Raw genomic sequence first — 25,356 nt, 5'->3', positions numbered from 1 at the left:
GCATCAGGGTTGAGTCACACCCAGCAGCCCCAGGAAGATGTCTCACAAGCCCCATGGTGTCTCAAGCGGCGCTAGATGCCTAAATTTAGGCAGCTGAACTTCACGTTAAATCACTATGAAAACACTAAATTACAAAATCCATAGCAGGTTCTTAAAATAGGTGATTGTTTTGCTGGAAGCATTTGCTCTGGAGGTAAAACTCAGCTCTTTTTTTATTTTCAAATGCAGCAAAATGATATATCTCACAGTAAATTACATCTACTGTGCTAAAAATAGGCTATAAACTCAATATTAAAATATAAAGATGTTAACTCTTCCTTATAAAATAATTTTTTATTCATGCTCTGCCACTCGGCCTCGACACCGAATAGCAACTTACCATATAAAATGTTTGTCTGCTCCCAGGGACCACACTCAGATGACACGTACTCCACACATGCTATCTTGCAATTTAGAAGTGCCGTGCATGTTAGTACCGCGTACCTATTTCATGACATGTCCCCCCCTCCCCTAAATCTATTGTAAATACCAGAAATCTAGGGGAAGGAGCATAGAGGAACCTCCGCAGAACCTCCAAGCAAGGCGTCAGCGGGATGCCTTTCCAAGCATCACCCGGTGCCATCGGCACGCGGCCGCCGTGCTGGCCCCATCGCCACGTTGAGGTTGGAGGGAGCAGCAAGGCTCCACGGCTCGAGCACAGCAAGGAGCAGCTCCAGCTCATTTTAGGGTCCAGACAACACTGCACTGAGAGTATGTGTGTGGGACAAGCTCTGGACAAAATGTGGAGAAAAGAAAGTGAGAGTTGCAAATTCTGGACAAAATATCCCAGTCCTTAGGGTTCTCACATATTTAATATTACAAATTCATGTTTAAAAATTCAACCGTAATTTCCTGAAAGTAAAAGCCTGGATTTTGGAGGAAATACTGAAGGATGCAATATTTGAAAAATATTTTTCCTAAACTAGTATGCTAATATTATATTTCTGCAGGCTGAATTATAATGGACTTAATTGTAGCATACTGAAAGAATATGAAAGGCACATTAAACATGCACGACACTATCCTAATTACTTAAAATTATTAGAAGCATAGAAGCCCAGAATAAGCTTAATTATAATTATCTAATTTCACACACTAATTATGAGCAAAAGTATAACAAATCCCCCTAACTCTTTCTGGGGAAAAGACAAACTGGAAATACTTTCATTATTTTTTAAAATCAAAATATACCCGATTCTGGGCATGAAATAGGCACAAATCCCCCACTAAGGTTTAGCTTAAAGCTGGTGTATTTGTACGATCCTCAAAATAGCCTATTATTATTGTTGTTGTTACCATTGTTTTTGTTGTTGTTGCTATTATTGATATATCTTCTACATTATTAGATACGGGAGTTAGGATTCTAAATGTAGAAAAACAAATTTATTAACTCTACATATTATTATAGAAGCAGATCATATGTTGGAAGCTACTTGATTACAAAGACTAAAAAATAAAGGCAGTATGAAAAACTGAGCTCATTTTAAAGATTATACAAGCATTTTTCACGTTTAACTCTTGAAGCTAATATACCTGATAATGAGAACAGGAAATAAAATGGCATCTGATCTTCAAAGAAAGCATAACGGCTACTAATTGCTTTAAAACCACTTACATGCCCTTCATTAATTAATATTAAAAAATCCATAAAACAAATTTTTACATCAATCTTAAAATCTTTTGTAAAAGAGATTTTTTTCCCATTAAAACAATTTAAGGTTTATGTGTATTTTAAATAGAAAACGGGAACACTTTATACTTCTGCAATGGCACACTGACCCAAGAAAAAGATAACTTTGTCACTTTGTCACATTTCTGATTCTTTTGTCTGATGAGAACACTTTTAGAGCACTTGCCGTTCACTGGATTTTAACAGCTGTGATACCAAAGCTGTAATTGCTCTCTCTTACTAGTAGCAGTCTTTATCTTCTTTTACTGTCAGGTTGAACAATACATTGTGATTATGCAGACAGTGTGACCTCATTGTAAAATTATATCCTGTGACAGAGAGGTTAAGAAGTTTTAAAATAAATGTAACTGATCTTAATTGCTAGTAGTCCAAAAATTTTCCTGAGACTAAAGCTTTCAGATACTTTATCACGTTCTGAACCAAAAAAGAAAAAGACAGTAGTTTTACCCAACAATTATGCAAGGCTTACATCAGAAAAGGCACAGTTATTGTTTAACATTATTTTCAATTTTTCCTTCACAGATTTTTCTTTTTTAATTTCTTATATTCAGTTTGGGGTTTTTTTGTGCTCATGTGAAAAAGTTGCAGACTAGAACAGTTTACATGCTCACAGTTGTTTGTAAGCTATGGTAAACAGCTTTCTAAATCCCACTGGAAGAGACTGGCAGCTGGTCTCTCAAATCCCAGCTAGAGCCTCTAGCTCAGAACTTCACAGCATGACCCAAAACTACAAGAAAAAAGCAATCTGCCCTGCAGAGCAGAGCCAAAGGTCCCAGTTCCCAAGATCACCTTGACGCAGCGAGGCTGCTCAAAGCCCAGTATATACAAGGAGCTGTAGCATTGCCACATTCCAACGAGCTGTGCAATTAGCTAAGAAACCTATCCAATTAGCACATACAGTGGGCATACACATTTGCTTTTTAAATCAGCTGAAAATATTTTTCCACAGAACACCCCAGACCCAAGTACATACTAAAAGGTGACTAACAAGTTGTAACCTATCTCTAGAATGTAATAATACCCATTAGAGATGCAGCTAGCAGTGGGAAACCCTTCTAGCAGGAAAGCCCACGTTAGCAGGAGTTTATGCTTGTGGAAGACACCTGTGCAACGCGTAGAGCGCTGGCATGGCTGCGGCGAGGTGCTTTGGGGGTGGGTGCACAGCTGGGTGTGCTGCCCTGCGTCTGAGCTATTTTCATAATGTTGCCCCCTACATCCATGGACTGGGACTACACCTAATCTCTTTCCCACTCTGTTCCCCAACTAAGCCAGTTACCCCCTGAATTGAATTCAGGGTGTCCTGCTGGCTGTATTTCAACCATCCTTCTCATCCGTAGCCTTTAATTTCTTTTTTCCTTCACACCATTAAATAAAGGAAAATGGGCATGTATAAAGTAGCATGCATATATGGAAGGTGTATCTTGCACCTTCCCCTACCTCCTCACAGTAAAAGGGATTATCACCGAATTACCAGAAGAGCCTAGGTGGGAAGGCGTATCAAAGTGGCTGTGCAGGCTTTTGTAAGAGTCAATGAATAAAATAACATAGGATGGGCCATTTCATGGAGGAGCCAAGTTGTAGGAGTGTCAAGTCTTTTCAAATGAAATACAGAAGTATTTTCTCAGGAAGTTTCACTTAAGTCTTTATTTTCATACTGCTCTGATCTGAAGGGAATGCAAGCAAAAAAACCCAGCAGAGTCATCAGCAGAAGCCTATTTGGCAGAGATGCAACTGCCTGAAAGGAACTGGTGATGCTAGAGGTCAGCCGGAAGAGCAGAAGTCTTTCACACCCTAAAGGGCTGTTCTAGCTCCAGGACTTTCACTGTGCATCTCCTTTAGCTCTTTTTTGTGGTGAGGACCCCCAGCCCAAGTGAATGGACGAGCCACATGCCTTCATTCTGCTACCACATCTCCTTTCCCAATTCCCCAGTCTAACCACGCTCCTCCACCTACCCACCGCGCTCCTTAGCCCCCTCCCTAGCCCCCCGCTGCAGCTGATAGCCAGCACTACCTACCTTCTGCTGAGGTTCCCATGCTGTAATTAGCTGTGCGCTCACCAAGTCGATACCCATCTCCCACTGAGCTGTTTGCTCAGCCTGTGGGCACACAGAGCCTGCCAGGTCAGGCAGAACAAGGTCCCTCTCAACCACTCGGCAGGGAGACTGCTTGGAGGGGCACATGTACCCCAAACCCCAGGTTCACAAGCTTCCATGAACCACCAGGCTGAAAGCAATGCTTGTTCCAAGCCCTTCAGATGACACTGCTAATTTGGGGGTGTCATTTTCCTCTCCATACATGTGGACACTTGTCCTGACACCAGCAGGAACTATGGGTTCATATCAAAACAACAATAAATTTCATGTTCACAGAGGACTTGGAAAGGATAAAACTATCATGTTACCTCTTCACTTGCCTATTGCCATGAGTGACAGAATTGTCACAGGGATGGCATGAACACGTGTCCTGTGTTCATAGCTACCACAAGAACCAGGCAGGGTATCCACACACCGCTCGTCCACCTTGTCAGCTGTATGGCTAACAACTCTGCTGCCTTTTGCTATTCAAAAATTCCTGATAGCTCCAGAATCACTAAGCTACAACAGCTTGTTTGGTTAGCTCTGCTGTGGTTTGCAAATATCTGTCTTCTGGGGAAAGGACATTTTTGCTTATCTGCTTATTATTTATTTTATAGATTTGTTTTACAAATGGCTATCTTCAGTTCCAGTTCACGTAACTTGCAAGCAGGAAGGCTCTGCATTTAACAATGCACAACCTTGTTTTCTTTGGGAAACTACTTCAATATTAAATATATGCTTTCCTATGCTTCTCTGCCAGATGTGTCAGGAAACAAATCCAGGCACTGATGCGCTCCCCCATGCAGAATTGCTGTTCAGGGTCTATAACGGGACTGTTGCACACAGAACATGGTGGGCTCTGTACGTTCACCTCCTCGGAGCTTGTGTATGACAATGGCCTGTCAGACTGGGCTTTTCCTGCTGCTCGCCCTCCTGCAGAGCACGCGGGGAACACACAGACCTTGGAAGATCAGAGGTTCAGTGGGCTCAGTCCTGCTCCTCACACCCAGGCTTTCAGGGGACTGCACTCTTAACACAGGCACTTTGCAAATACCCTGAAGCCTGGGAACTCCAGATCAAACCTGAACGTCTGCCAAGTCTGTAAACGCTCATACTAAATAGCTTCTGCATTTAGTTCCAACCCATGTAGGAAGATCACCCGTTAAAACCTCTTGTACAAAGAATCCTATTGACAGGTTTGCACTTGAGGAGGTAGGTATCTGGCGTGCTGTACTCATTCGTGACAGCTGACTACAACTGAAAAAAATAAAGAAGAAATTGAAAGAGTGCCAACTGCACATCCAGTATTACCTTCTCCCTCCAGTTATCTTCATTCCGCATCTTCTGTCTTAATGTTTCCTGCAGCTGCTCTGTTCTGTTCTGATGAGAAATCAGCATTAACTCCCTAGAAACCACAAAAACTCATATGTAAATATGTGCTCTGCCCAGATTGGTGGTATGCCATTTTCTTGCAATTAAGTCCTTTGTGGCAAAGGCTCGTCTTTTCCTCTTTGTTTAGTATTCTGCGCAATAAGCCCAGCAATCCTGCCTGGAGCCTGGAGGCACAGCAGTAATCACTACTTAGCATTTGCATAATGCCATCACATGTTTTATGAATTTTATGTTTTAAAGAAAATACTACAGTTGATCTCTCTTCCACACACACATATTTAAACCTCAAATATTTTTAATATTTCTTAAGTTTTGAGGAACACTGAAAAACTCTTATAGTCAAAGCAGAAATTGTTGCATTTAATAAACTCAGAATATTACTATCATTAATTAAAAAATTGTAATAGGCTTTGAATGAAAACCACCAAGTGCTTTCTATTGTTAGAGTTACAATTTGTTACGTGAGGCTTGTAGAGCAAAAGCCCTGGAGAATTTAAATTCTTGTAACTCAGATTATTAGCAATGTACCACCTGGAACAACTCATGTATCTGGGGCTTAAGTAGAAGGGAAATATTCTTAAATTAACATGTAATATCTTTTCATCCAAGTACTAAAGTACAGGGAATATTCAAACCCTTTCAATATGAAAACAGCTTAATGCCTCTCAGTGTACATCACTCTCAATAAATGCTTATCTTCTCCAAAAGCCACTTCTTTGAATGTATTTTCCATTATCCACAAATCAAACCAATAACGTACTGCCATGTCTTAAGTAGGGGACAGCGCTTTCCATTTTGCCAATAAAAGACAAGCTAATTTATCAGTAACTGAAAATTTAGTGGCAGGAAGTTGTCCGTACACTTCACCAAATACTTCACCAATACTAGACCATATCCAGTATCCTGGAATATTGTAATATTTACAGCATTGTTACAGTGTTTGAGTTGCTAATAATGTAAGTTACAAGAATTTAAACTCTCCAGGGATTTTGCTCTACAAGCTTCACATAACAAATAGCAGCTAAAACAACTGCAATAAATGGGTGTTTTGATTCAGCTTGAGCTGAATCCCTGGACTGCAAGGCAAGGATTTTTTTTCTTTCTTTTTTTTTTTTTAATAGGCTTTTTTCTTTTTTTTCTTTTTCATTCAAGTTTTGTCTGTACTGCAGTAATTTGAAAAATGCATCCAACGAATTACCAAATTTCAGGATATGAGCTCAGGGCTGCCAAGGCTTTTAGAGTTTTGCCCTAAAAGCAGGAGATGAGGGAGGGAAGTCACAGGGCAGGAGTGTCCTGAGCACACAGGCAAGGCAGCAAGTTCAGAACATGTAGCTGGGACCAGCAGGTCTCTCCCAGTCTGCCCAGTGCCACAGCCAGACTCCTCATTCTGCTGCCTCTCCTCCCACATCCCGACTGGCACAGAATCTATCTGTCCTTCAGGTAACAGTGAGAGAGGATCTGGCAGAGGATGAATGTTTTGTTTTTAACAGATTTCTAAAAAGACGATCTAGTCACAGGGGATTCACCCATGGTGACTCAGCTCTGATTACCTTTCTTGTTTCAACATCACCACCTCTTCCTCTGTTTGTCTAAGAAGAGCTTTAAGTGCTTCCAGCTCACTTTCTGATCGACCAGTTCTTCTTTTTAGGTCTTCTTCTTTCCTTTCTCTCTCAGCCACCTCTTCCTGTAGATGCTTGCATACTTGCTGGCAAATTAGAAGAGATTCCTCCTTTTCCTTGACCTCTTTTGTAAGTCTATAGATTAAATAAAAAAGTATCAGCATCGTAGTTACTATATTCTTATTTACACACAGATACTAAGTAGACAGAAATTATTTGTACCTGGGAAACAAAATATTAGACAAAAAGCTATATATCCTTTATGAAGTTAAATCTAGTGACGTGAACACAAAAATAGAAACTAAAACCAGAAAATATTGTATAAAAGCTGCATTAAAGTCCTAAACTAATTTATTTGCTCTCACTGCTCAGAAATCTATGCTATGACATATAATTTCAGCATTTACCTTGACTCAGAAATTCCATTTTCATATTTCATTTTTTTCAGTTCATTTTGACAGACATCAAGTTCCGTTGATTTCACCCTAAGAAGACATTAAAAATCCTTGTATTTGTGCAAAGAAATTATAGCCTTTATTACTGCAGTAACCTGAACAGCAGGTTTATTGATGTATTATCTAACTTGCATTTTCTATTTTAGTTAAAAGGCAGACAACAAAAAGTTCTGTTAGTTCTAGCTAACATTTTTAAGTAATTGGAAGTTACACTTCCAATGTAATCTCAGCCTAGCCTTGGACCACAAGTAGTTTAATGTTGTGAACAGGAGAGTGAGATCTTGCAAGTAAGTATCAAGTAAGATTTGACTAAAAATGAACAAACAACAATTTAGTAGGTAAGAGGGCTGGAAACTTTACAGGTTTCTTGTCACTATGTCATAATTTCACCAATTAATAACCATGGTTAAGCTTCATATTTACATTTAAACAGATATAGAATATGTTATTTTATTAAATTGTACCCATATTACGTTGTAATTTTAATATTACATTTGGAAACCCTTCACTGTTTATTTAACCGTGTTCATGAAATACTTTTTTCATACTCAATACTTGTATTATCATTAAAATACTTTGTTGCTAAGCATTCCAAATATTTGCAACTTCGTTCTGATCAGACCCTCTGAATATAGGAACTGAAACCAGAAAGTACACATCATAAAAGAATGAATCCTTGTTTAAATTTCAGGAAAACACACAAAAAGACTGATGATAGCTGGTCTCGAGATTGGCAGCACTAGTTCTTTACTCTTGAGCTTAATATTTGAAACTATAATTTTTATTTTCAGTGTTGAATTATAAAGTGTTATAAAGTGAATTATAAAGTGCTGCTGTTTCTGAATGATTTTCTACGCTATATGCAAGCAACGAGGATTTTGAATACAGGAAAGCATTCAGATCCTGGATCCTACAGCTTTTAGAGGTGACGACACAGGTCCCACCAAGCACCACTGCATCTGGATGGGACCCTGGAGGTTGCCTGGCCCGATTTTGGGTGTCCGATACAGCTCCCATGAAAGTCTGAAAGTGGGACCGAGCAGAGCAGTGCGGCGCCCGGGGCTGGGCAGGTACTGCTGTGGGCTCCGCTCCTTTCGGGTGGGCTGGAGATGGAGCAAGCCAAGTTTTTCACTCTGTGTGAGTGCTCTCGTTTCAGTCATTGGGCTTCAGTTAGGTCTCACAAGTATTTGATGACATTCTATTTTTGCTCTATTAATTTCAGTTTTGCTTACTCTTACCTGAAACCATAGGCACAACACAGTAAAATTACAAACCGCAGTAACATACTGGTGCATGGGGAAAAGTCACAGCAAATTTACATTGGAGGGTGTGAATAAAAAAAGAAATCATAGTCACTGATTAAATACTAAAGCTTCTGATTAGTTTTATTGCGCCCTTCTCTCCATCCCAAACCTACGATGTGAAATATTACTTTTCACATACATTTTTAGTCCGGAAGTTACATGGATTTCACAAAATTTATCCTACAGTTGTGTGTAAAGTGAAGTGTCAGACTGAGCTGACTTAACCCTCCTCTTTGCTCTATCATTAAACACAGCTGGAGGAAGAAAGCTCTGCTTCCACTGACATGCTCAGTCAGGTGGTTAGAAATACAGACCATTTGATATGGAAGAGAAAATATTTTCTCAGTTGGTTATAACCTCCTCAAATCATCATGACAAGCAGCGCTCTCCGAAAAAAACGTGGTCTGTTACAGCTCTGTGCGCAGTGGCAAAGCAATCAAGCAAACTGAAATCTTACATTAACAGCTTTTTGTAGTGGTCCATCTCGGCTGTTACTTTCTGCAGCTTCAGTCCAATTGTCTCTACTTGATTTGTTAAATCTGAAAACAAAAACATGGGTTTCATGTCTGTATTTATACTAAAATCATTCACTTTTATACATATCGTGTTTTATTTGCCACTCAGTCATGTAGCTGCTCACTCCCACCTCAAACAGGCAAAGCAGTACGTCACAGCGCTGCCTCTGAACAACGCAAAATGGCCACCTGTGAAAAGCACAGGTTTATGTTTTGTAATATTTGAATTGATTTCTCACTGCTTACCAACAGTATAAGCCAGTTGTTTATATTATCTTAGGAATAACAAAGTACTTTTACTGAAAAGGCTGGAATGCTCTTGCGCCACTGTACACTTCAGAACAGCCTTCCAATTTCTATTCATATACTAGCAGGGACTGGCTTTATAGCAAGAAGCTGGTCTTTTGTTTGTTCGGGTTTTTTCATCCTACCAGGAAACATCAAATTCAACTAAATGTAAATATGAAATGCTTTAAATCATGCAGTTTGTACATAATGCTGAGAGCACAGCATGTAGGAAGGCAGACCTGAAAATAACCTGCTAATGCTACTTCATTTAAAACATTGACAATGACTTACTGGTACTCTACATTTTGTCTTAGACTCTCTTAGCTAAATGTTATCTTTCAAAACACATCACCTACCAGTTTCAACCAGCCATTGCCTTTTTTCCAGTACCTATCCCAGTTCTATTCATCTGTACAATTAGTTTCATTATCTTTTTTTTTTTTCCACTTGGGGGAAAAAAAAAGTTTCCAAAGCAAATACTGAGCAAAGATAACAGAACTGTTAAATATCGCTCCTTCTACACAGTCTCATGTAAATGAAGAAGCGACAAATTTGCTCCCAGCAGACAATGTAACACTTTCGATTTATTAGCTTTCAACCGTCTGAGTAAGTAGGGGCTCTTCAAACATGGCTTTGCAGGAGAGACGGCCGTCAGCGTGCACTCGCAGCACAGCACCCAGGCCTTTCGTTGCAGGCAGGTAACAAGCACGTGCCTTGCAAAAATACAGGCCGGTGAGAACAGAACAAACATTCTCACCATTTGCACCTAAAACTGCTTGCTTGCCTACAGGTGCAAACTAATTTTAAAAGCTTAAAATCCCTTAGTGACACGTATTAGACCATTTTATCTCAAAGAACATACAAATAACTCAAACTTCTCAACCTTCTCAAACAGTTATATATCAAGAAACCTCATCTAGTTTTGTGTGTGGCCATTTTTTACAGAGAAATCCTAAGCATAGTCATAACTACAAGATTTGAAGCCCTGTAAACTGACATAATAGCACATACCTTAATCAGATTCTCATCTTAATGAACATATCTAAGTAAGCTCATGAACAAGGAGAGCTGGCTTTCAAGAAAATATAAGAATGACCAGAAATCAAAGTTGTCTCTACAGAAAAGGCAGCATCATAAACCACATGGTAAAAAATGTACGATAGAACATTGCCACAAATCTCGAAGTGGAAGAAAAAAGATTTCCCCTCGAAGTGCAACAGCAAGCTAGATGTGCTGACTTCCTCTCTGAAGGTGAACAGCTACAAAGAGAGCCCAACCTCTCCATCTTCAAAGGCCTCTGATATATCCTCCAAGAAGCCAAATCTAACTGTGATTCCCATTCTTACATTTATAATTTCTGACATCAGAATTCACTGAATTTTTGTAACTTTTCCAACGTGCCTATTTCAGTCATTCCCAGCAACTATCATGATGATGGATAATCCCAGAGTGTGATTTCCTGCCAGCAATACCCCACATCACCTCTTATCTTGCTAAATCCTACTACATGAAAGATTCCCATATTTTCAATAAAGGGAAAAGGAAAGCTGTTCATTATCTCAGACTACAACAAAAATAAAAATCAGGGAGAGAAGGATATAATGTAAAGTACACACTACTTGTCAGATACATTCCCAAACTACCAGCATTTATAAAGAGCTTTTTTAAGAGAAAGTTAAAATTTCTTTGGGCTTGACCACGCCCCTGCAAAAGTCAGTAGAAGTTAATTATAGAAGCACCTTGTATATCACCTGCCACAGCCAGCAAAACAGATAAAATACATTTTTGTATAACATACCATTGCCATCGCGTTCATACATCTCGGACACAAAACCACTAATGCAGTCCTGCTCAGCCATTTTCGTAATTGTTTAGAGACATTGCCACATCACTGATCTTTTAACACTGAAACAGCTTCTGCTCTGATTCACACCAGTCAGAGTCCACATAATTAAATGAGCAAGCAGATGAGTGTAAGTAGATATTCAAGGAAAAAAGCCTTTTAATAAATGAGAATGGATTCACAGAACATGCTCATTACAAGCCCTGACTGACAGAAGCGAGCGGACCTGGACATTATAGATCCTCCTGGAGTTAACCTGTTCATTTTTTTAGCACACAGGAGATGCTGATAGCACTCTGCTGTGTGCATAGTGAGCTGCCTCAGGCTGATGTCACCCAAGTTTATTTTTTGTCTCCTCGAAACAGTTCAACCTACTCCACAGAACACGGGACATCACAGGAAACGCGATTTTTGAACAGGTTGAAAAGAACAGTATTGCTGGGAAAAGGTAAAAAACACGTTTAATCACCATGTATAGTTTATACCAATATCACACTGAAAAGTGTGTATACTTACACACACATATATAAAATTATACATATAGTAAGAAATTAGCAGTGTTCCACAAGAACCGACAGTTAGAGGGAAGGTCTAAAATGAATTATTTCCAGTCATTGTTTTTCTTATTCTTCCAATGCTTTTGCAGGGTATTAACTAATAAAATGTTAACATTGCGAAATTATATTGAAAAATGGCAAATAGCAACTCACATGGAATTTTTCCTGTCCTGGATTTGGAAATCCAGGAGTCCACAATGATACGCTGTTCTTAAAACAGCATTCTTGAGATTATGCAAGTAATTGATCTCATCTGGAAATACAGGTGAAAGCTCTGCGAAAAACTCGGACTGAAATACTTTCCAATGGGAAAAGCAGCCCCTTTCAGCATGGCCAGAGCCGCAGCGGGAAGCACAGCAAACCCTCTCCAGCCTGGAGAGCAGACTTTTTCTTTTTTCCCCTCAAAGGCTCTGCTTCATCATTTGCATTCTGTATTCTATTTTCCATTCCAGGGACAACTATATCTGAAGTAGTCTATTTTCTCATGTTGCTTTCCAGGTCTCCAACAATACCAACTTTTTATTAACCAAATTATCGGCCTCTTCTACCCCAAAGTATAGCAGGTGGTGCTTTATAAATAAGTCACCACTATGGTGAAGGAACACAGCAGTGAATGGAGCAGCCAAATGTACATGAAAATCCACTTCGTTTTGGAAATGTAATGTACATTTGCTCCAATTGCTTTTCCCCTAAAAAGTATGGGATTTTCAGTCTCTATTTAGGAGCTCTGCCTATCACTGGGTGACTGACTGCCCTAAAAAAATAATTCAGAATCAGGAAAGCTGACTATTTAAATAAAAATCTGCATGTAATCACTGGCCAGACAAAAACACGAGCTTAACTTTACTTTTGCCAATTTTATGGATGCACCAGTACTTCTGCATTAATTAGCAGAAGAACATAAACCCCCAAACTCTTCTCACACTACTGAAGAAGTGAATACACAAATGACACTAAGATAATTTCTCGGAAGACTCTTAAAAAACCCTGACACTTAGAAATAAAACTTCCTGAAGTAGCAGCACAGTGGTTTCGTCTCTAAAATGATTTTACTATTCTGTAACTGTACTTTTTCATAAAGTGCTGCTAACGTGGGTGGAGGGAACGGGAGACACAGTAATGACTGGGCACTGCCAGGCTGCCTGCGTGTGAGCTCGGACCAGGAAAGCTGGAGTTTGCCCTGAAACCCTTTTGTATCTAGCTCACCCATGGCTCTTCTCCCGGGCACTTGTGACTCTTTCTGATGATGCAGCATGGGAAGAAAGAAGAGACCAGTACTCATACTTCTGTGATGAAACTATTTTAAAAAATACAAAGAGTATCTTACGGTTTTCTTTGTATAAAATACATTTCCATGAAAAATATTTTAGTTCAAAGCTGTAAAAAGAATTATGTGAAGCTGGGGAATCTGCAACTAGCACTTTCATTTTTGTATAGAGTGAGATCACAAGAGATTCGCAAGCATTTCAACACTTGATACTATTAGCACAATATAAAAAGATGTGAATATTCATGTATGTTTTCAATTCCCCATCATTTTTCAGCAATAAATGTCTAGAAAGAGAAGAAAATTATGAAATATAAACATATTTAAACTTACTGATTAATTTGTTTAAGGGAATTGATACAACAGTATTACAACTAAAAAAACCCCTTATAATTACAAAAACCCTAGAATTCACAGGTTAAGGGTACTTCTATATATATTCTGTTGCAATGTCTATTTGAGTAATGTGAAATAAGTTCCTGAAGTTTGAATGGAGTGAACATCTGCTGTCTTTAATATACACATTATTAACGAGAGAGTCACAAAACACCTTGCACAGTATCATACAGGAGGCAAAAACTTATCTAGAAATTAAGGCTTCTTAGAAACATCCGAATTACGTACATTACTTGCTTTCCAATTATTTCTGGCATCTGTGGTTCACGTGAGTTATCTGAGAAGGTTTGGAGGGGTAAATGATGATGACTGTTTCGAGGTGAATCATCGCCTGCCCGTCTCCTTGGCATTCCTCAGAAAACTTTCAAAAGGACCTTTCGGTATCCAGCAGATGCAGGAAGTCTCCTGCCCTCAGCAAGGCATGCCCAAGTACACAGCACTTCTGTGAGCTGTTCGCAACTTTCAGATTTCTGTCAAACTAGATAAAATTCAGAATTTCTTTTTCCCATTTTGTAAAATACATAAACAAGAGGTTATTTGCACTAGACTTTCACCAGGGAAAATTTTTCTCTTTGAAGATAGGAATGAATTAATGAAAGAACTATATAAATGTAGCTAGACAGGTGTAAACTAATCCTCCGGTATATTCCAGAAATTGCCTTTCACAGAATACCATCATGCTATATTTTAATTTTTCAAGAGGGAACTAGTCCACAAAACTTGAAAACAAGATGAACTACAAATACGTGCGCACACACAGTTGACATTTTAGGCATTCTGGAAACTGCACCTATTAAAAGGAGAAGGACATTGTAAGTATAGATAACAATTCACAAAAATTTACTGTTACCTACTACTAATAATTAACTGCTATCTACATTCAGTTAGTAGAGAATATTTAACATTTACATCAGACTTTCAGAAGCTTAAAGAATCAAAAGGAGCAACTGGATACAGTTCTACCTGAGAGCACCACACGTTGGCATTTAGACAAAAGAAGTCTCCAAAATCCCTAGAGACTGGCCCTCTTCATCACACAGGAAGAAGATACTTCTAGCTTTGTGGTGAAGGCTGTTTTCTCATAACAATATTGAAAAGAGATGGAAAGTGAAAGGTCTGGCAACAGTTAAATTGAGCCTTGCACATAAATCAAGCTACATTATGGCAAAAGTTAAGTTAAACTTTCTTTGCGCTGTTCCAAATGGCATTTATTACCTCCACAGACCAGTCCCTGCCCCATTTCCCCAGAGACAAAGAGTAGGTTCTGTACAGAGACAGTCAGGAGAACAGCAAGGATCCGTGCCGTTCCACTTGTATGGGCATGCAGTCGCTGGGAGAGAGCCAAGACCTCTCAGGAAGGCTGTACGATGCTGTCAAAAACACTAGTCTTAGCAGCAGGAGACACAGAATATGTTCCCACCATAAAACACAGTGCAGTGCAGCAATAGCTGAGCTAGGAGAGGCTTGAGGTGAAGAAGAAAGAGTCACCTCTAAAGAGGCACTGCTCCAAACATCAAACATTGCTCCCCAACCACTGTGCTTGGCAGCAGTAATCCTATTGAATAGCACACACAACTTCACTGCAAACTGTTCAGCTAAACTTGGCTTAATATTTTTTCATCTGCTCTCCCCACCCCTCCTTAACCCATTACGACCGTATGTTTTCCTGTGCAACGAGCTAAGCAATTAGCAGCTTTGCAGGCATGAGAAAGGAATGTTCCTGAAAAAAAAAATAATTATTTCAGATTCTACAGTTTCTCAGTATTCCTCATGGTGCCCCTTCTAAGCTGGGTATGACCAAAGGCTAGCATTCAGCAGTAAAAAAGATTGAAGACCTCGACTCCTAGAGTTAAAAAAGAAATGGAGACTGGTACCTTCTCTTTTCCTACTTGGATTAAGGGAGATTCCCAGCTCTTCATGGCTGCACCCCTGTTCTGATGCACTGAGTGCTGAATACACTTGGAATAGTATTTACTAAATAAATGGTAGCCTGCATTTACCCCTACTTGCCCCTGCCGTTCTTCCTGTGATACCAAGTCCTCAGGTGCTTTGGTCTGACTGTGCTCCACAGGTGGTCTGAAGCTCTTCCACAGAGCTATTGTCAACAGCGCCCAAAGTTTGATGGTACTGCATGACCACAATAAATGGTGAGGGCAGCTTAAGTGCTTGTCAAAACACTGGGAACTAGCAGTTTATAATCTTTCAGTACCCTCTCACTGTTTCGGTTTTGTGCCTGGAAAGGCAACCACGTTTTCCCTCAGTTCCCTGGGAAAGAGCCACTGAGCATTCATGCTTGCTGTTGAACAGAACCCGTAGAGATAAATCATTGACAGCTTACGACTATTTAAAAACTGTGTTTGTGTGACAGTGTTCTTGCCAAAACTTCCTCTCAGCTGTTTTAAAGACTTTTCTGACAAACTCCCATTGTAATCAAAGCCATGCAGTCACTGATCTAAGTCCTGTTATCTGCATCAAAAAACTGCACAACAGACACCGGACCAAGCCGTGTCATTTGCTGCTCTGAGCTGGCATCTTCGCCTTCTCTACAAACGGGAAGTCGTGGCCAAGTACACGGAGAACAGATTAGACCACCTGCAGTTACTTTCATTTACTTTAGTTTCTTCAACTGGGCATTCTTCAGTAACGTATTGTTCTGTACACTTCTCCAAAGCTAAATAGTTCAACTTTAATTTCCTGTCATTCATCCTGACATTGGATTATGAAGTAAATGGCTCTGAATGACTGCAGCAAAAGAGGAAACTTTGGCTTCACACACCAAGCAGATGTTAGACAGAACATGTGGGAATAATCTAATGTTGACAATATCAAGTTCTACTGCAGTGTGACTGCTTTGTTAAAACAGATTAAGGCAAAATTACTGTAGATCAACAGCACAAAAAGGAGTGTCCTTTGCCTTTCTTTGCATGGGGATGGCTGCTACAGAGAAGTTTTTCACAAACATATCTTTTTGACAATTTTTAAAAAATGGTTATTACAGAAGATCCCTGGCAATTATTAATAATGGTGGTCTCTCTTCCTCTTCCTAGATGTGGGAGTATTGACACAAGTTCTGGAATAAAGGAAAAGGAGAGGGATAATGCTTTTTTTTTTTTCTAGTACTTTGGGTGGTCTCTTTCAGCTCTGTTTCTTCTTTTACTCAATTTGTTTTGAGAAGTTTTCATAATGAGTGAGCATTGGACAGGAGTTTTTCATGAGGCAGTAGATGGATTCAATTATACAGCTGGTTTCTGCAAGTCTTCTCTAGAGAGAGTTCCCACCGAAGTCAACGGGAGCCGGTTAGCAGAAAGTCTGAGGGATGAGACCCACGCCCACAGAGACTCAATAATACAGATTTCAATCGAGTTTGAAAAACATAGTAACAATGAAGAAACTCATAAGGAAAATGGCAATACAAATGGAAACTTATGCTGAAAACTTGCTGAATAAAGAAAAACATATTCAAATGCTTATGTAAAAATGTTCTCCAGTAATGAAAATCAAGCTTATTGCAAAATATGCAAAACCAACAAAAAGCATTAATGCTTTGTAATACTGATACTCATTTTAAAGCTTTATGAAGTACCACATTTTAAAGAATCTTCAGTCCTAATCCATCTCAATATCATTAATGTTTAATTTTACTTATCTTTGTGATTGACAATTTCCATAGTCATAAACAGTCAACAGTAACCTTTCAGGCACCGCACGCAATCAGCCCTGCCTTCAAAGAGGAGGATAAGGCAGGGCCTGCCTCCCCTACACCTCTGTGTTTCAGCAGTATCATATTCTCCATAAAGTGAAACTCTGTGTGATAAGGACAGAGACCGAGGGGGCACAGCACAGAACACGCACAAAGAAAAGATGTGAAGAACCAAAGAAAAAGAACCACAGTTGGTGACTGTTTCCTCTTATTTGGGCAAATTCCCATAGATGCAGCCCACAGTGTTTGCAAAACACTGAGCACAGCATCAGCCCAGAAATGGGTTTCAGGAATTTAGCCACCCAGTTTGCATCCTCTCCAGCTGCCCAGCCAACGGCACAGTGCTGAATGAAGGCTCCAGTTCCTGCTTTGTAAATAGCAACAACTGGTAAAGTTTTCAGCAGCAGCAACAACAACAACAAAAAGCACTGGGAACTATATTCACATTGGGTAAGCAGCCTCTCTGGAAGTCATCAATTCTGCAGCTAATTCGTAACAGATTCACAGTGATATTGGTTCAGAAGCACGCGTGATCAAACTGTGTAATTTTCTACTTTTCCTGTAAAACCTACAAAAAAAATCCAAGTTACTTTCTGAATATTTTGGTCTCATCTAAATAAAAGCTCAGTGGTTTATACATGTGTAAGAAAAGGAAGACTGTTTGCCAGTAGTTAAGATTTTCTAGAGAGGTTAATATGCACAGCTCAAACAGGTATTGCCATTGAAGACATGCAGACCCCAGCCATTACTTGAGACCCCTTTGCCTTAGCAGCACCAGCTCAGCTGCTGGCAGACAGAAACTCAACAGCACAGCTCTATTTAGGTCAATGCCAGTCATGGTACGAATCTGTATCATTAAGTCTCTGGCCTAAAATGACTGTGCCTTCGTAAGAATAAATGCATGTCTGCAAAATTTATTTGCTTCCAATCTCAGAAATACAGTCCATTTCTTACTACCTGCCTGGGATTGCAAACAAGTGGATTTGCTACTCCTAACCATATCACTACTCCACAGCACATAGAAAACGCACAGGGAGAAAGTAGTTTCATTTTCTCTTTATTTAGGCATGGTTTGTGGAACAATTGGCAGATAGATTGGTTTAAACAAGACGAGCTCTGACTCATACCGGTCACTGATGAGAAAGAGCCACCGGGGCAGTCCCGTTCACACTCTCACCGAGAAACAGAAAGGCTGTGTAAGCTGCACGTGCTGCCCTCCAGTCCTGTTGACTAGAAAGACCCAGTCTCAGTGCCTGTGTGCCAGCAGTAGACAATTACTTGCAGAAGAATCACAGATAAAAGGATTTTTTAATTGAGCTTTATGAAATTCTCATCATTATTCAGCTGGGTACATATTCACAGAGGGACTGATGGCTGGAAGGGACCTCTGGGGCTGCACATTTCAACCTTCTGCCCAGAGCAGTAATGCTGACAAAACCAGACTAGGTTACCTGTGGTTTTATTCAGATGAGTCTTGAAGACCCCCGAGGCTGGAGAGTCCCCCAGCTCTCTGGGCAGCCTCTTCCCACACTCCACCACCCTCTGCTGAAAAAGCTCTTCCCAACATACACCTCGAAGCTCCCAGCTCCAAAGCTGTGGCTGGTGTCCCCCGCCTTACCGCCTGCCACCCTCCAGGAGAGTTTGCATCCACCACCTTCCTCTCTCCCCTCCAGGCACTTCCAGGCCGCTGTTGGGTTCCCTCTCAGCCAGCCAGCTAGCCCAGGTCTTGCCATGATATGTTTTCCTTTGTCCAATTGATCTTATTTTAGGATCAATCTTTTTCAGAGATTTAGTCCATGTATATGTGAACACAAGTACCCTGTGAGCCACTCCCGGTCTCAGATCAAGACAATATTTGTCATGCTGGCAGACTGAATGAAACCTCCCTGAGGCTAGTGGGTGTGAGAAATGTCCCTGCTCTTTCGGGCATAGAAAGGACTGCCAGGAACAGAAACTCAAATGCAGGAGGCACAATATTGCTGTAAGGGAACTGAGGCAGAAGGGGAGCAGGGCAAATACAGCCGAGCAACATTACAGGGACAGGCAGAAAGAAACAGGATCCAAGGGGTCAGGAAAAGACTAGTAGCTTGAACCTGAAAGACAGTCAGGAGACAGAAATGGAGAGAGCTGCACAGATCCCTGGCCAAGACAGACTGAACCCAGCTCCTGTTGCTTAATTTCTCCGGTATTCTGGAAAACAGGAGGTTGTAGGTATTCTTTAAAACCTGTTAAAGAACTACTCCCTGTAGGGAGCAACCAACAGGCCCTGAATACTGGCTGATGAGCTATGTAAAAGGGGTCAAAATATTTAAATTTTCTTAGAATATTAACACAAAACCTAAGTTGGATGTACACTTAACATACTTGTAAGTACATTTATTTAAAAGCATATCAGAGAAGCTGTGAGAAATATGAAATACATACACAAAAAATTACTGTGTCACACTAGGAATATTTTGCCTCACTGTATGTTTCTAAGGAGACCAAAGAAGTGAACTAAATATTCAACCTCCTTGCACGCACAGAACAGAACTATTTATTTTTATTTATAATATTTCATGCACTATGTTCTCTAAGATAAATTATTTTCCATATGCACAAGAAAGTACTTTTTATTTGTGACTCACAAGCCTGAGCCTGTCTGGAAGGAGCCCAGGGATGGACTCCAGCCGTTCAGATTTACATCCTTTCTGGAGACCTGACCAGTGCCACCAGGAAGTCTCTAAATCACTAAAAGCTGCCAGGAACTGGGAGGATGTGCCAGCAAAAAGGAGTGCCTGTTTCTTATCTCCCCAAGCATATGTTCCTGACCACTGCCAGGACTGGGCTTTCTGGACCCTTGGTCTGAACTAGTATGTTAGTTCTTTCATGCTCGTACATAAAACAAGCATAGAAAAAAAAAGAGAAGGGACCTGATTCTATATAGTTTTGAGTGGTACAAATCTAGAACACCCTCAGCACCCTCAAAAGAATAAACCCGCAACCATGCAAACATGATGTCAGTCTTTTCTAAGACCTTATGAAGTGCTTAATTAGAGAAAGAACGCTCCCTCAGCTCCCGTCTCTCTCCCCCTACCCGCCGAGTGCATGAGTGACATGTTACAACCACTGCAGTCAGAGGGAGCGCTCACATGGTATTTGCTCAGCCATGGCCAGGGTTCACATTCTGGCACCAAAGGATTTGGTCCTTAAGCCTGAATTTTCTGCGTATGCTCCTGCCTTTCTGAACCCAAGCTAATTAGGATATGTCAGAATTGTTCCTACAGACCTGCTTCTCCTGTGTATTAAAATTGATTTTAAATACTGTCACTTACCTATTGCGTGGGAAAACTGAAGGTGAGAAATGGAACTTCTAACCTTAATTTTCCTTGGAGACAGACTTTTTTTTTCTCAGTGTTTAGGCCAAGCAGATGAAACAAAACATAATATTTCCTTTAAGATGAACTCCTGCTTTTCCTCAAGAAGCACAGTGGGGTCTTTCTGTAACTAAATCATACTCAAACACAGCATTATCCCAACACCTAGCTGAAGAGAACTAGGATGCTGTTCTTTCCATCATATTCATCTGTTTCCTCTTCCACTGTAAGAGACTGCTGAAAAGCGCTAATGAGCCATTGCTTCGTCTAACCCATTTGTCACATTCTGTTCAAACACCAACACTGCATTCCCCAGCTCTCACCCTTCAAATTCTTAGTAACGCAGCTGGAATTAATAAAAAAATATTTCAACAGTACTTGTAGTATGAATAGTGGATATTTGAACTGCAGCCTACCTAAAACTACAGGAAACTATTCTCTCTTTGGATTTTCAAAGCTCTTCAAAGCGGTCTTTAAAGTGTCATTAAAGACTCTTCACGTACATTAAAATACTGCTCCTTCTTTCCGTGAAGAGCGCTAACATTCCCCACTCCAACTACCCAGCTACTCCTACAGCTGCCTGCATTTTTCAATCATCTCTCATTAGTCTTATTATGTCAGCAGACCACTGCTAAGTTTATATTTAGTAACTTAAGTAGCCTATGAAGCAGTAGCATCAAAAGATTTAAAAGGCAGATAGCACATGCATAGTCAGCAATTAAACCCATACAGAGGTAAACCTGTAACTATAAATGGGATAAAGAAAAACTGCAATGACTCTGAAGAAAAATTATTCTCTATCTGTGATTAAGTGGAGGAAAGGATTTGGCTGGTAATAAAAATGAAAGCAGAGATATCAGCTCCTCTCTTTTAGGAGCACATGATATTGCAGCTCTTCACATGGCATTATTGATTTTTTTTTTTTTTGAGTCTATTTGATTAGACAATTATTCACCAGACCTTACCCTGTGTTGAGGATTTTTCAAGACCTGTCATCTCTAGCTAACTGGATGATGCATTGTGAGTCTGAAAAGTGGTATGAAACCAGCAATCAAATTCACCTCTTTGGCAAAACGTAACTCACAAAGATAATTTTTGGAAAGTCATGAGAAGCACGAGAACAAAGAAACCATAGTAGAAACTAATGCATAGTTATGACTGTTATCATATGAAATAGTCAATAAGTTACAATTCTATGATAAATACATAAAACAAGAATCTTCAAAATGTTGGGTGCAAAAAGGAAAATCCTTTCAAAACATGTAAATCTCAAATCCTGACAAGGTTGGTTTGCTTTTTTTCTGGAGCATTGAACTATTTAAATACTAAAGAGGGATATTAGCTTCAAAGTAGTTTGTGGGAAAACCCCCAAACTATAACAAAAAAAACAACACCCCCCGCAACCATGAACACTCTAGATCTGTCTTTATATGGTGTAAATCCACTAATTGGAATTGATTTTCACTGAGATCAAATGAGGCTATAATAAATAAATAAAAAATTGGTATTTATTCCCACTAATTTATTTTAATACAATGGCAAACTCATAACATTTGAGGCTTGTTTCATTAAGAAAATAATGTTTTGTATTTCAAAGAGAACATTTTTATACCAGTGCATTAGCCGGCTTTATTTCACCAATCCAGCAACGAGTTCCATATAGACAGACCTCTTCAAACAGGTATGGATTTGCATTTTACTGATCTATTCAGGAAGGGTAGAATAAAAATGCCTGAGCTAGCAGTCCTTCTGCCTTGAAATCTCCTTCAGGATATCCACATCAAACATTTTATTGCTTCTTAATAAGTGATTTATTAGGAAGTAACTGCTACATTTTCTTATTCATAAAAGTAATTTCTAAAACACTTCACATAAAACATTGACCTGCTTAGTTGATATTTTAGCTGTTCATTAAGATTTCTCAGAGTCCTGATAATCTGTATGAATTCCATGTACAATTTTTTATTTGTGTTTTTTCCACGAAGTGTCTGCTATTTCAAGTTTTTATTATATGCAGTTTAAAAAAGAAACTGACACATGCAAAATAAGTAAATAGTGAGTCAAACAGCACAGCATGATGAGCGGCGGTCACAGTGACCCTTCTGCTCAAGCATTACACTGCCGAGATGCCCGAGAATCCACACAGTCACACTAACCACTGAGATAACTTTCAGTGAAATCATTACATACACCTTTTTTTTTTTTTAATCCCTCTTCTCTGGAAACACATTTTAAAAGGGCAAGTATTCAGAGGTAATATGGCAGTGCGCTTCAGATCTCTTGAGGGAAGGAGTAACTCTATAGAGCACTGTAAATTTTCAAATCTCTTTATAAATATAAACAAGCAGCTTCAAAATATTCCTTTGAACTGGGCAGGGAAAAAAAAAAAGACAAAAACATAGATGGCAGCTGTTGGCTAGGTCCCTATCAATGCTAGCAGTGAAAATTCTAACATTTTAGGCTTCTTTCAAGAGTCATGCCTTCACTTTCAGTTATGTCACATCAAAGTAAAAAATTATAATTTAGTTCAATAAATCCCAAGGGTTTTTTCCTCATCAAAACCAGAAACCTATAGTTGCTCACATTAACACTGAACTCCAAGAGCAGCATAACTGGTGAGGGCTGAATTACAAAAGTCCTCCCCAATCATTTGGTTCATACCTGGAGAAGGATTCTGGATGAAAGGAGTAATTTTGGAAAGTTTACCATTAGAGATGTGATACTCACCACCTGGGTTGCTGATTAATGTGTCTTTACTTTGCGATTTCCTACAGAGCTCAACACGCTTACTAGATGATATGCAAGTCTTGTTAATAGTATTTGGAAGAAAAGTCAATGACCGCTCTTCGTGCCCAGAGGCACCCAATTCAGGATGGAAGATATAAAGGTAAAAGGAGGCATACCCACAAACATGGTACATGGTGGGATTCAGAGGGGCATTCGAGCCCATCACTACAGAAACTATAATGTCCAACTTCTTAAACCATAAATACGGAACAGAAAATGCAAAAATGTAGAAAGAAAATCCACCAACAGTGCTGATACAGATATAAATCCACAGGATTTATAGGGACAGAGTAAAATTTTCCATCAGAAGCAGGTGAAGGGGACATTTTCATCAACTTTTCTCTTGGTAAAAACATCATTAACTCCTGGTGATGGCATGGAGGTGAAAGTGAGCTGTGGTGTGTGCAAGACTGAGAACCCAGGATAGCAGGGAGAGGACAGTTTGCAGTCCCATTGCTATTGACACCTTTGATCTGCTCCAGTGAAACACTAGACACCATCGAAAGCACACTCTGTACGCTCGCCTCCCTCCTCTGATTCACTGGCAGTAGAAGAATAGAAACTAGAACTGAAGTGCCTGAGAAGTACACGAGAGCTGTTGCTCAGCTGAGGACACCCAACACAACAAACCATTGTTAATCTTAAGAGTCATCTGGAACCACGCCAGAGGGAAAAAGTTAAAGCTCTCATGCTTTTCCTTCTGTACCTGCTGTGTTTAACCACACAGCGTTTTGTAGTCATCTTGCACAGCACAAAGCCTGGAGAAAGCTGCGCTCCCCTGGCTGCAGGAGAGATGAAGGACACTGACTCCAGCCACCCGCTCGTTAGCTCTTTCTTGACATGCACTGCCAAGAGCATCCACTTCCCGGCCACCACAGACCACAGCTATCTTAACCAAATCAAGTTATTTCTTTTAGCACATTGCTCCAGTTTCCTTCTGTGGACACGATTCCAGAACGCCCTGCAATGACCCTGGATTTTGAGGATGATTCAAAAGAAGAATGGGACAGTAGCCTTTGGGTCTCAGACCAAAAAGGAAATGGTTCTAACTATGCTTCTCACTGAAGGACAACAGTGTGCAGGCTTGGATGCAGGAAAAGATACATATAGGGCAACGCTCAAGAACTGCACTAGTGGTTGTATAAGTGCTGCAGTCACACATATAAAAGCATCAGCTCTTTTTTCATGTTTTATTACTATGCATTATGAAATACTTGTTCAGGATATAATCGCACACAGTTTCTTCCCCACAGGATCTCTGTGTCTGTTGCCACACAGGACGAAAGAACTCCGGCTATCCAGGACTGGCATTTCACTGCTCAGTGTGCTCCCCAGCTCATTTACAGAGCAGCCGGCGAGCCACGTTCCCCGATATCCCTGTTACAACGTCCTAACCTATGCGCTCCCGCACTGGTCTCTGCCCCATCCAGGCTGTCCCCTGCCCAGTGGCCGGGGCACTCGGCAGGCACAGCGCTGGGAGTGCACCAGAGACAGCCTCCCTTGTCTTCTGTCCCATTGCCCAGTGCCACCGTGACACATGGAACAAGCAAGGATTGGGAAAGTGCAGCCCAGCCCTTTTATTCTGGAGACTCGTAAACCAAAACCAGAGTTTAGCCACCACACCAACAAACATCTATTCAGTTTCCAAAGGCTTAGAAGTCAGTTTAACTTGGTTGTCTGTGTCAATAGAACTGTCAAACCTCCTGTCTCAAAGTCCTTTTTAAGAGAAGAAAAGGTTCATGGGGTTTTCAATGAAATTTTTGCAGCATAGGATCTAAACGTAAAAGCCAGTGACTTCCAGCTATCCCACCCTTGTCAAAGCTATGACCATTTTTACTGGAATTAATATTCAAAAAACATTGATTAGTTAAGTTTGGTCATACTCTAAGCCACTGAAAACAGTGATCATCTTATAGGAAATGTCAAGCAATCTTGGTTTTCTTATACAGAAAAACTTAAAAAAATTTTTTAAAGGGGCACAATGACCCACAGACTGGAATAGGACCTCTACAACAGGCACTTCTTTGTAAGCTCAGATTTTTTCAGCACAAAAAGTAGATGTGCTTTATGTGA

At 40.1% G+C, this 25,356-nt stretch overlaps 1 protein-coding gene across 3 annotated transcripts in view; it reads right to left on the bottom strand.

The window, feature by feature from the left end:
• LEKR1 (leucine, glutamate and lysine rich 1) overlaps positions 1 to 25,356 on the bottom strand; it is a 64,106-nt gene that overhangs the window by 5,661 nt on the left and 33,089 nt on the right. For all 3 annotated transcript variants that reach the window (XM_064457867.1, XM_064457870.1, XM_064457869.1), the window contains 4 exons: positions 9,032 to 9,113; positions 7,223 to 7,300; positions 6,747 to 6,950; positions 5,116 to 5,209 (listed from right to left, as the gene is read on the bottom strand). In XM_064457867.1, the coding sequence (XP_064313937.1) occupies positions 5,116 to 5,209; positions 6,747 to 6,950; positions 7,223 to 7,300; positions 9,032 to 9,113 (458 nt within the window). The remainder of the gene's footprint in view (positions 1 to 5,115; positions 5,210 to 6,746; positions 6,951 to 7,222; positions 7,301 to 9,031; positions 9,114 to 25,356) is intronic.

This window comes from Phalacrocorax carbo, chromosome 7, assembly GCF_963921805.1.
Source record: "Phalacrocorax carbo chromosome 7, bPhaCar2.1, whole genome shotgun sequence".
Classification (NCBI taxonomy): domain Eukaryota; kingdom Metazoa; phylum Chordata; class Aves; order Suliformes; family Phalacrocoracidae; genus Phalacrocorax; species Phalacrocorax carbo.
Note: the sequence above shows the minus strand (reverse complement) of the source record. Positions and strands in the feature narration are given on the sequence as shown.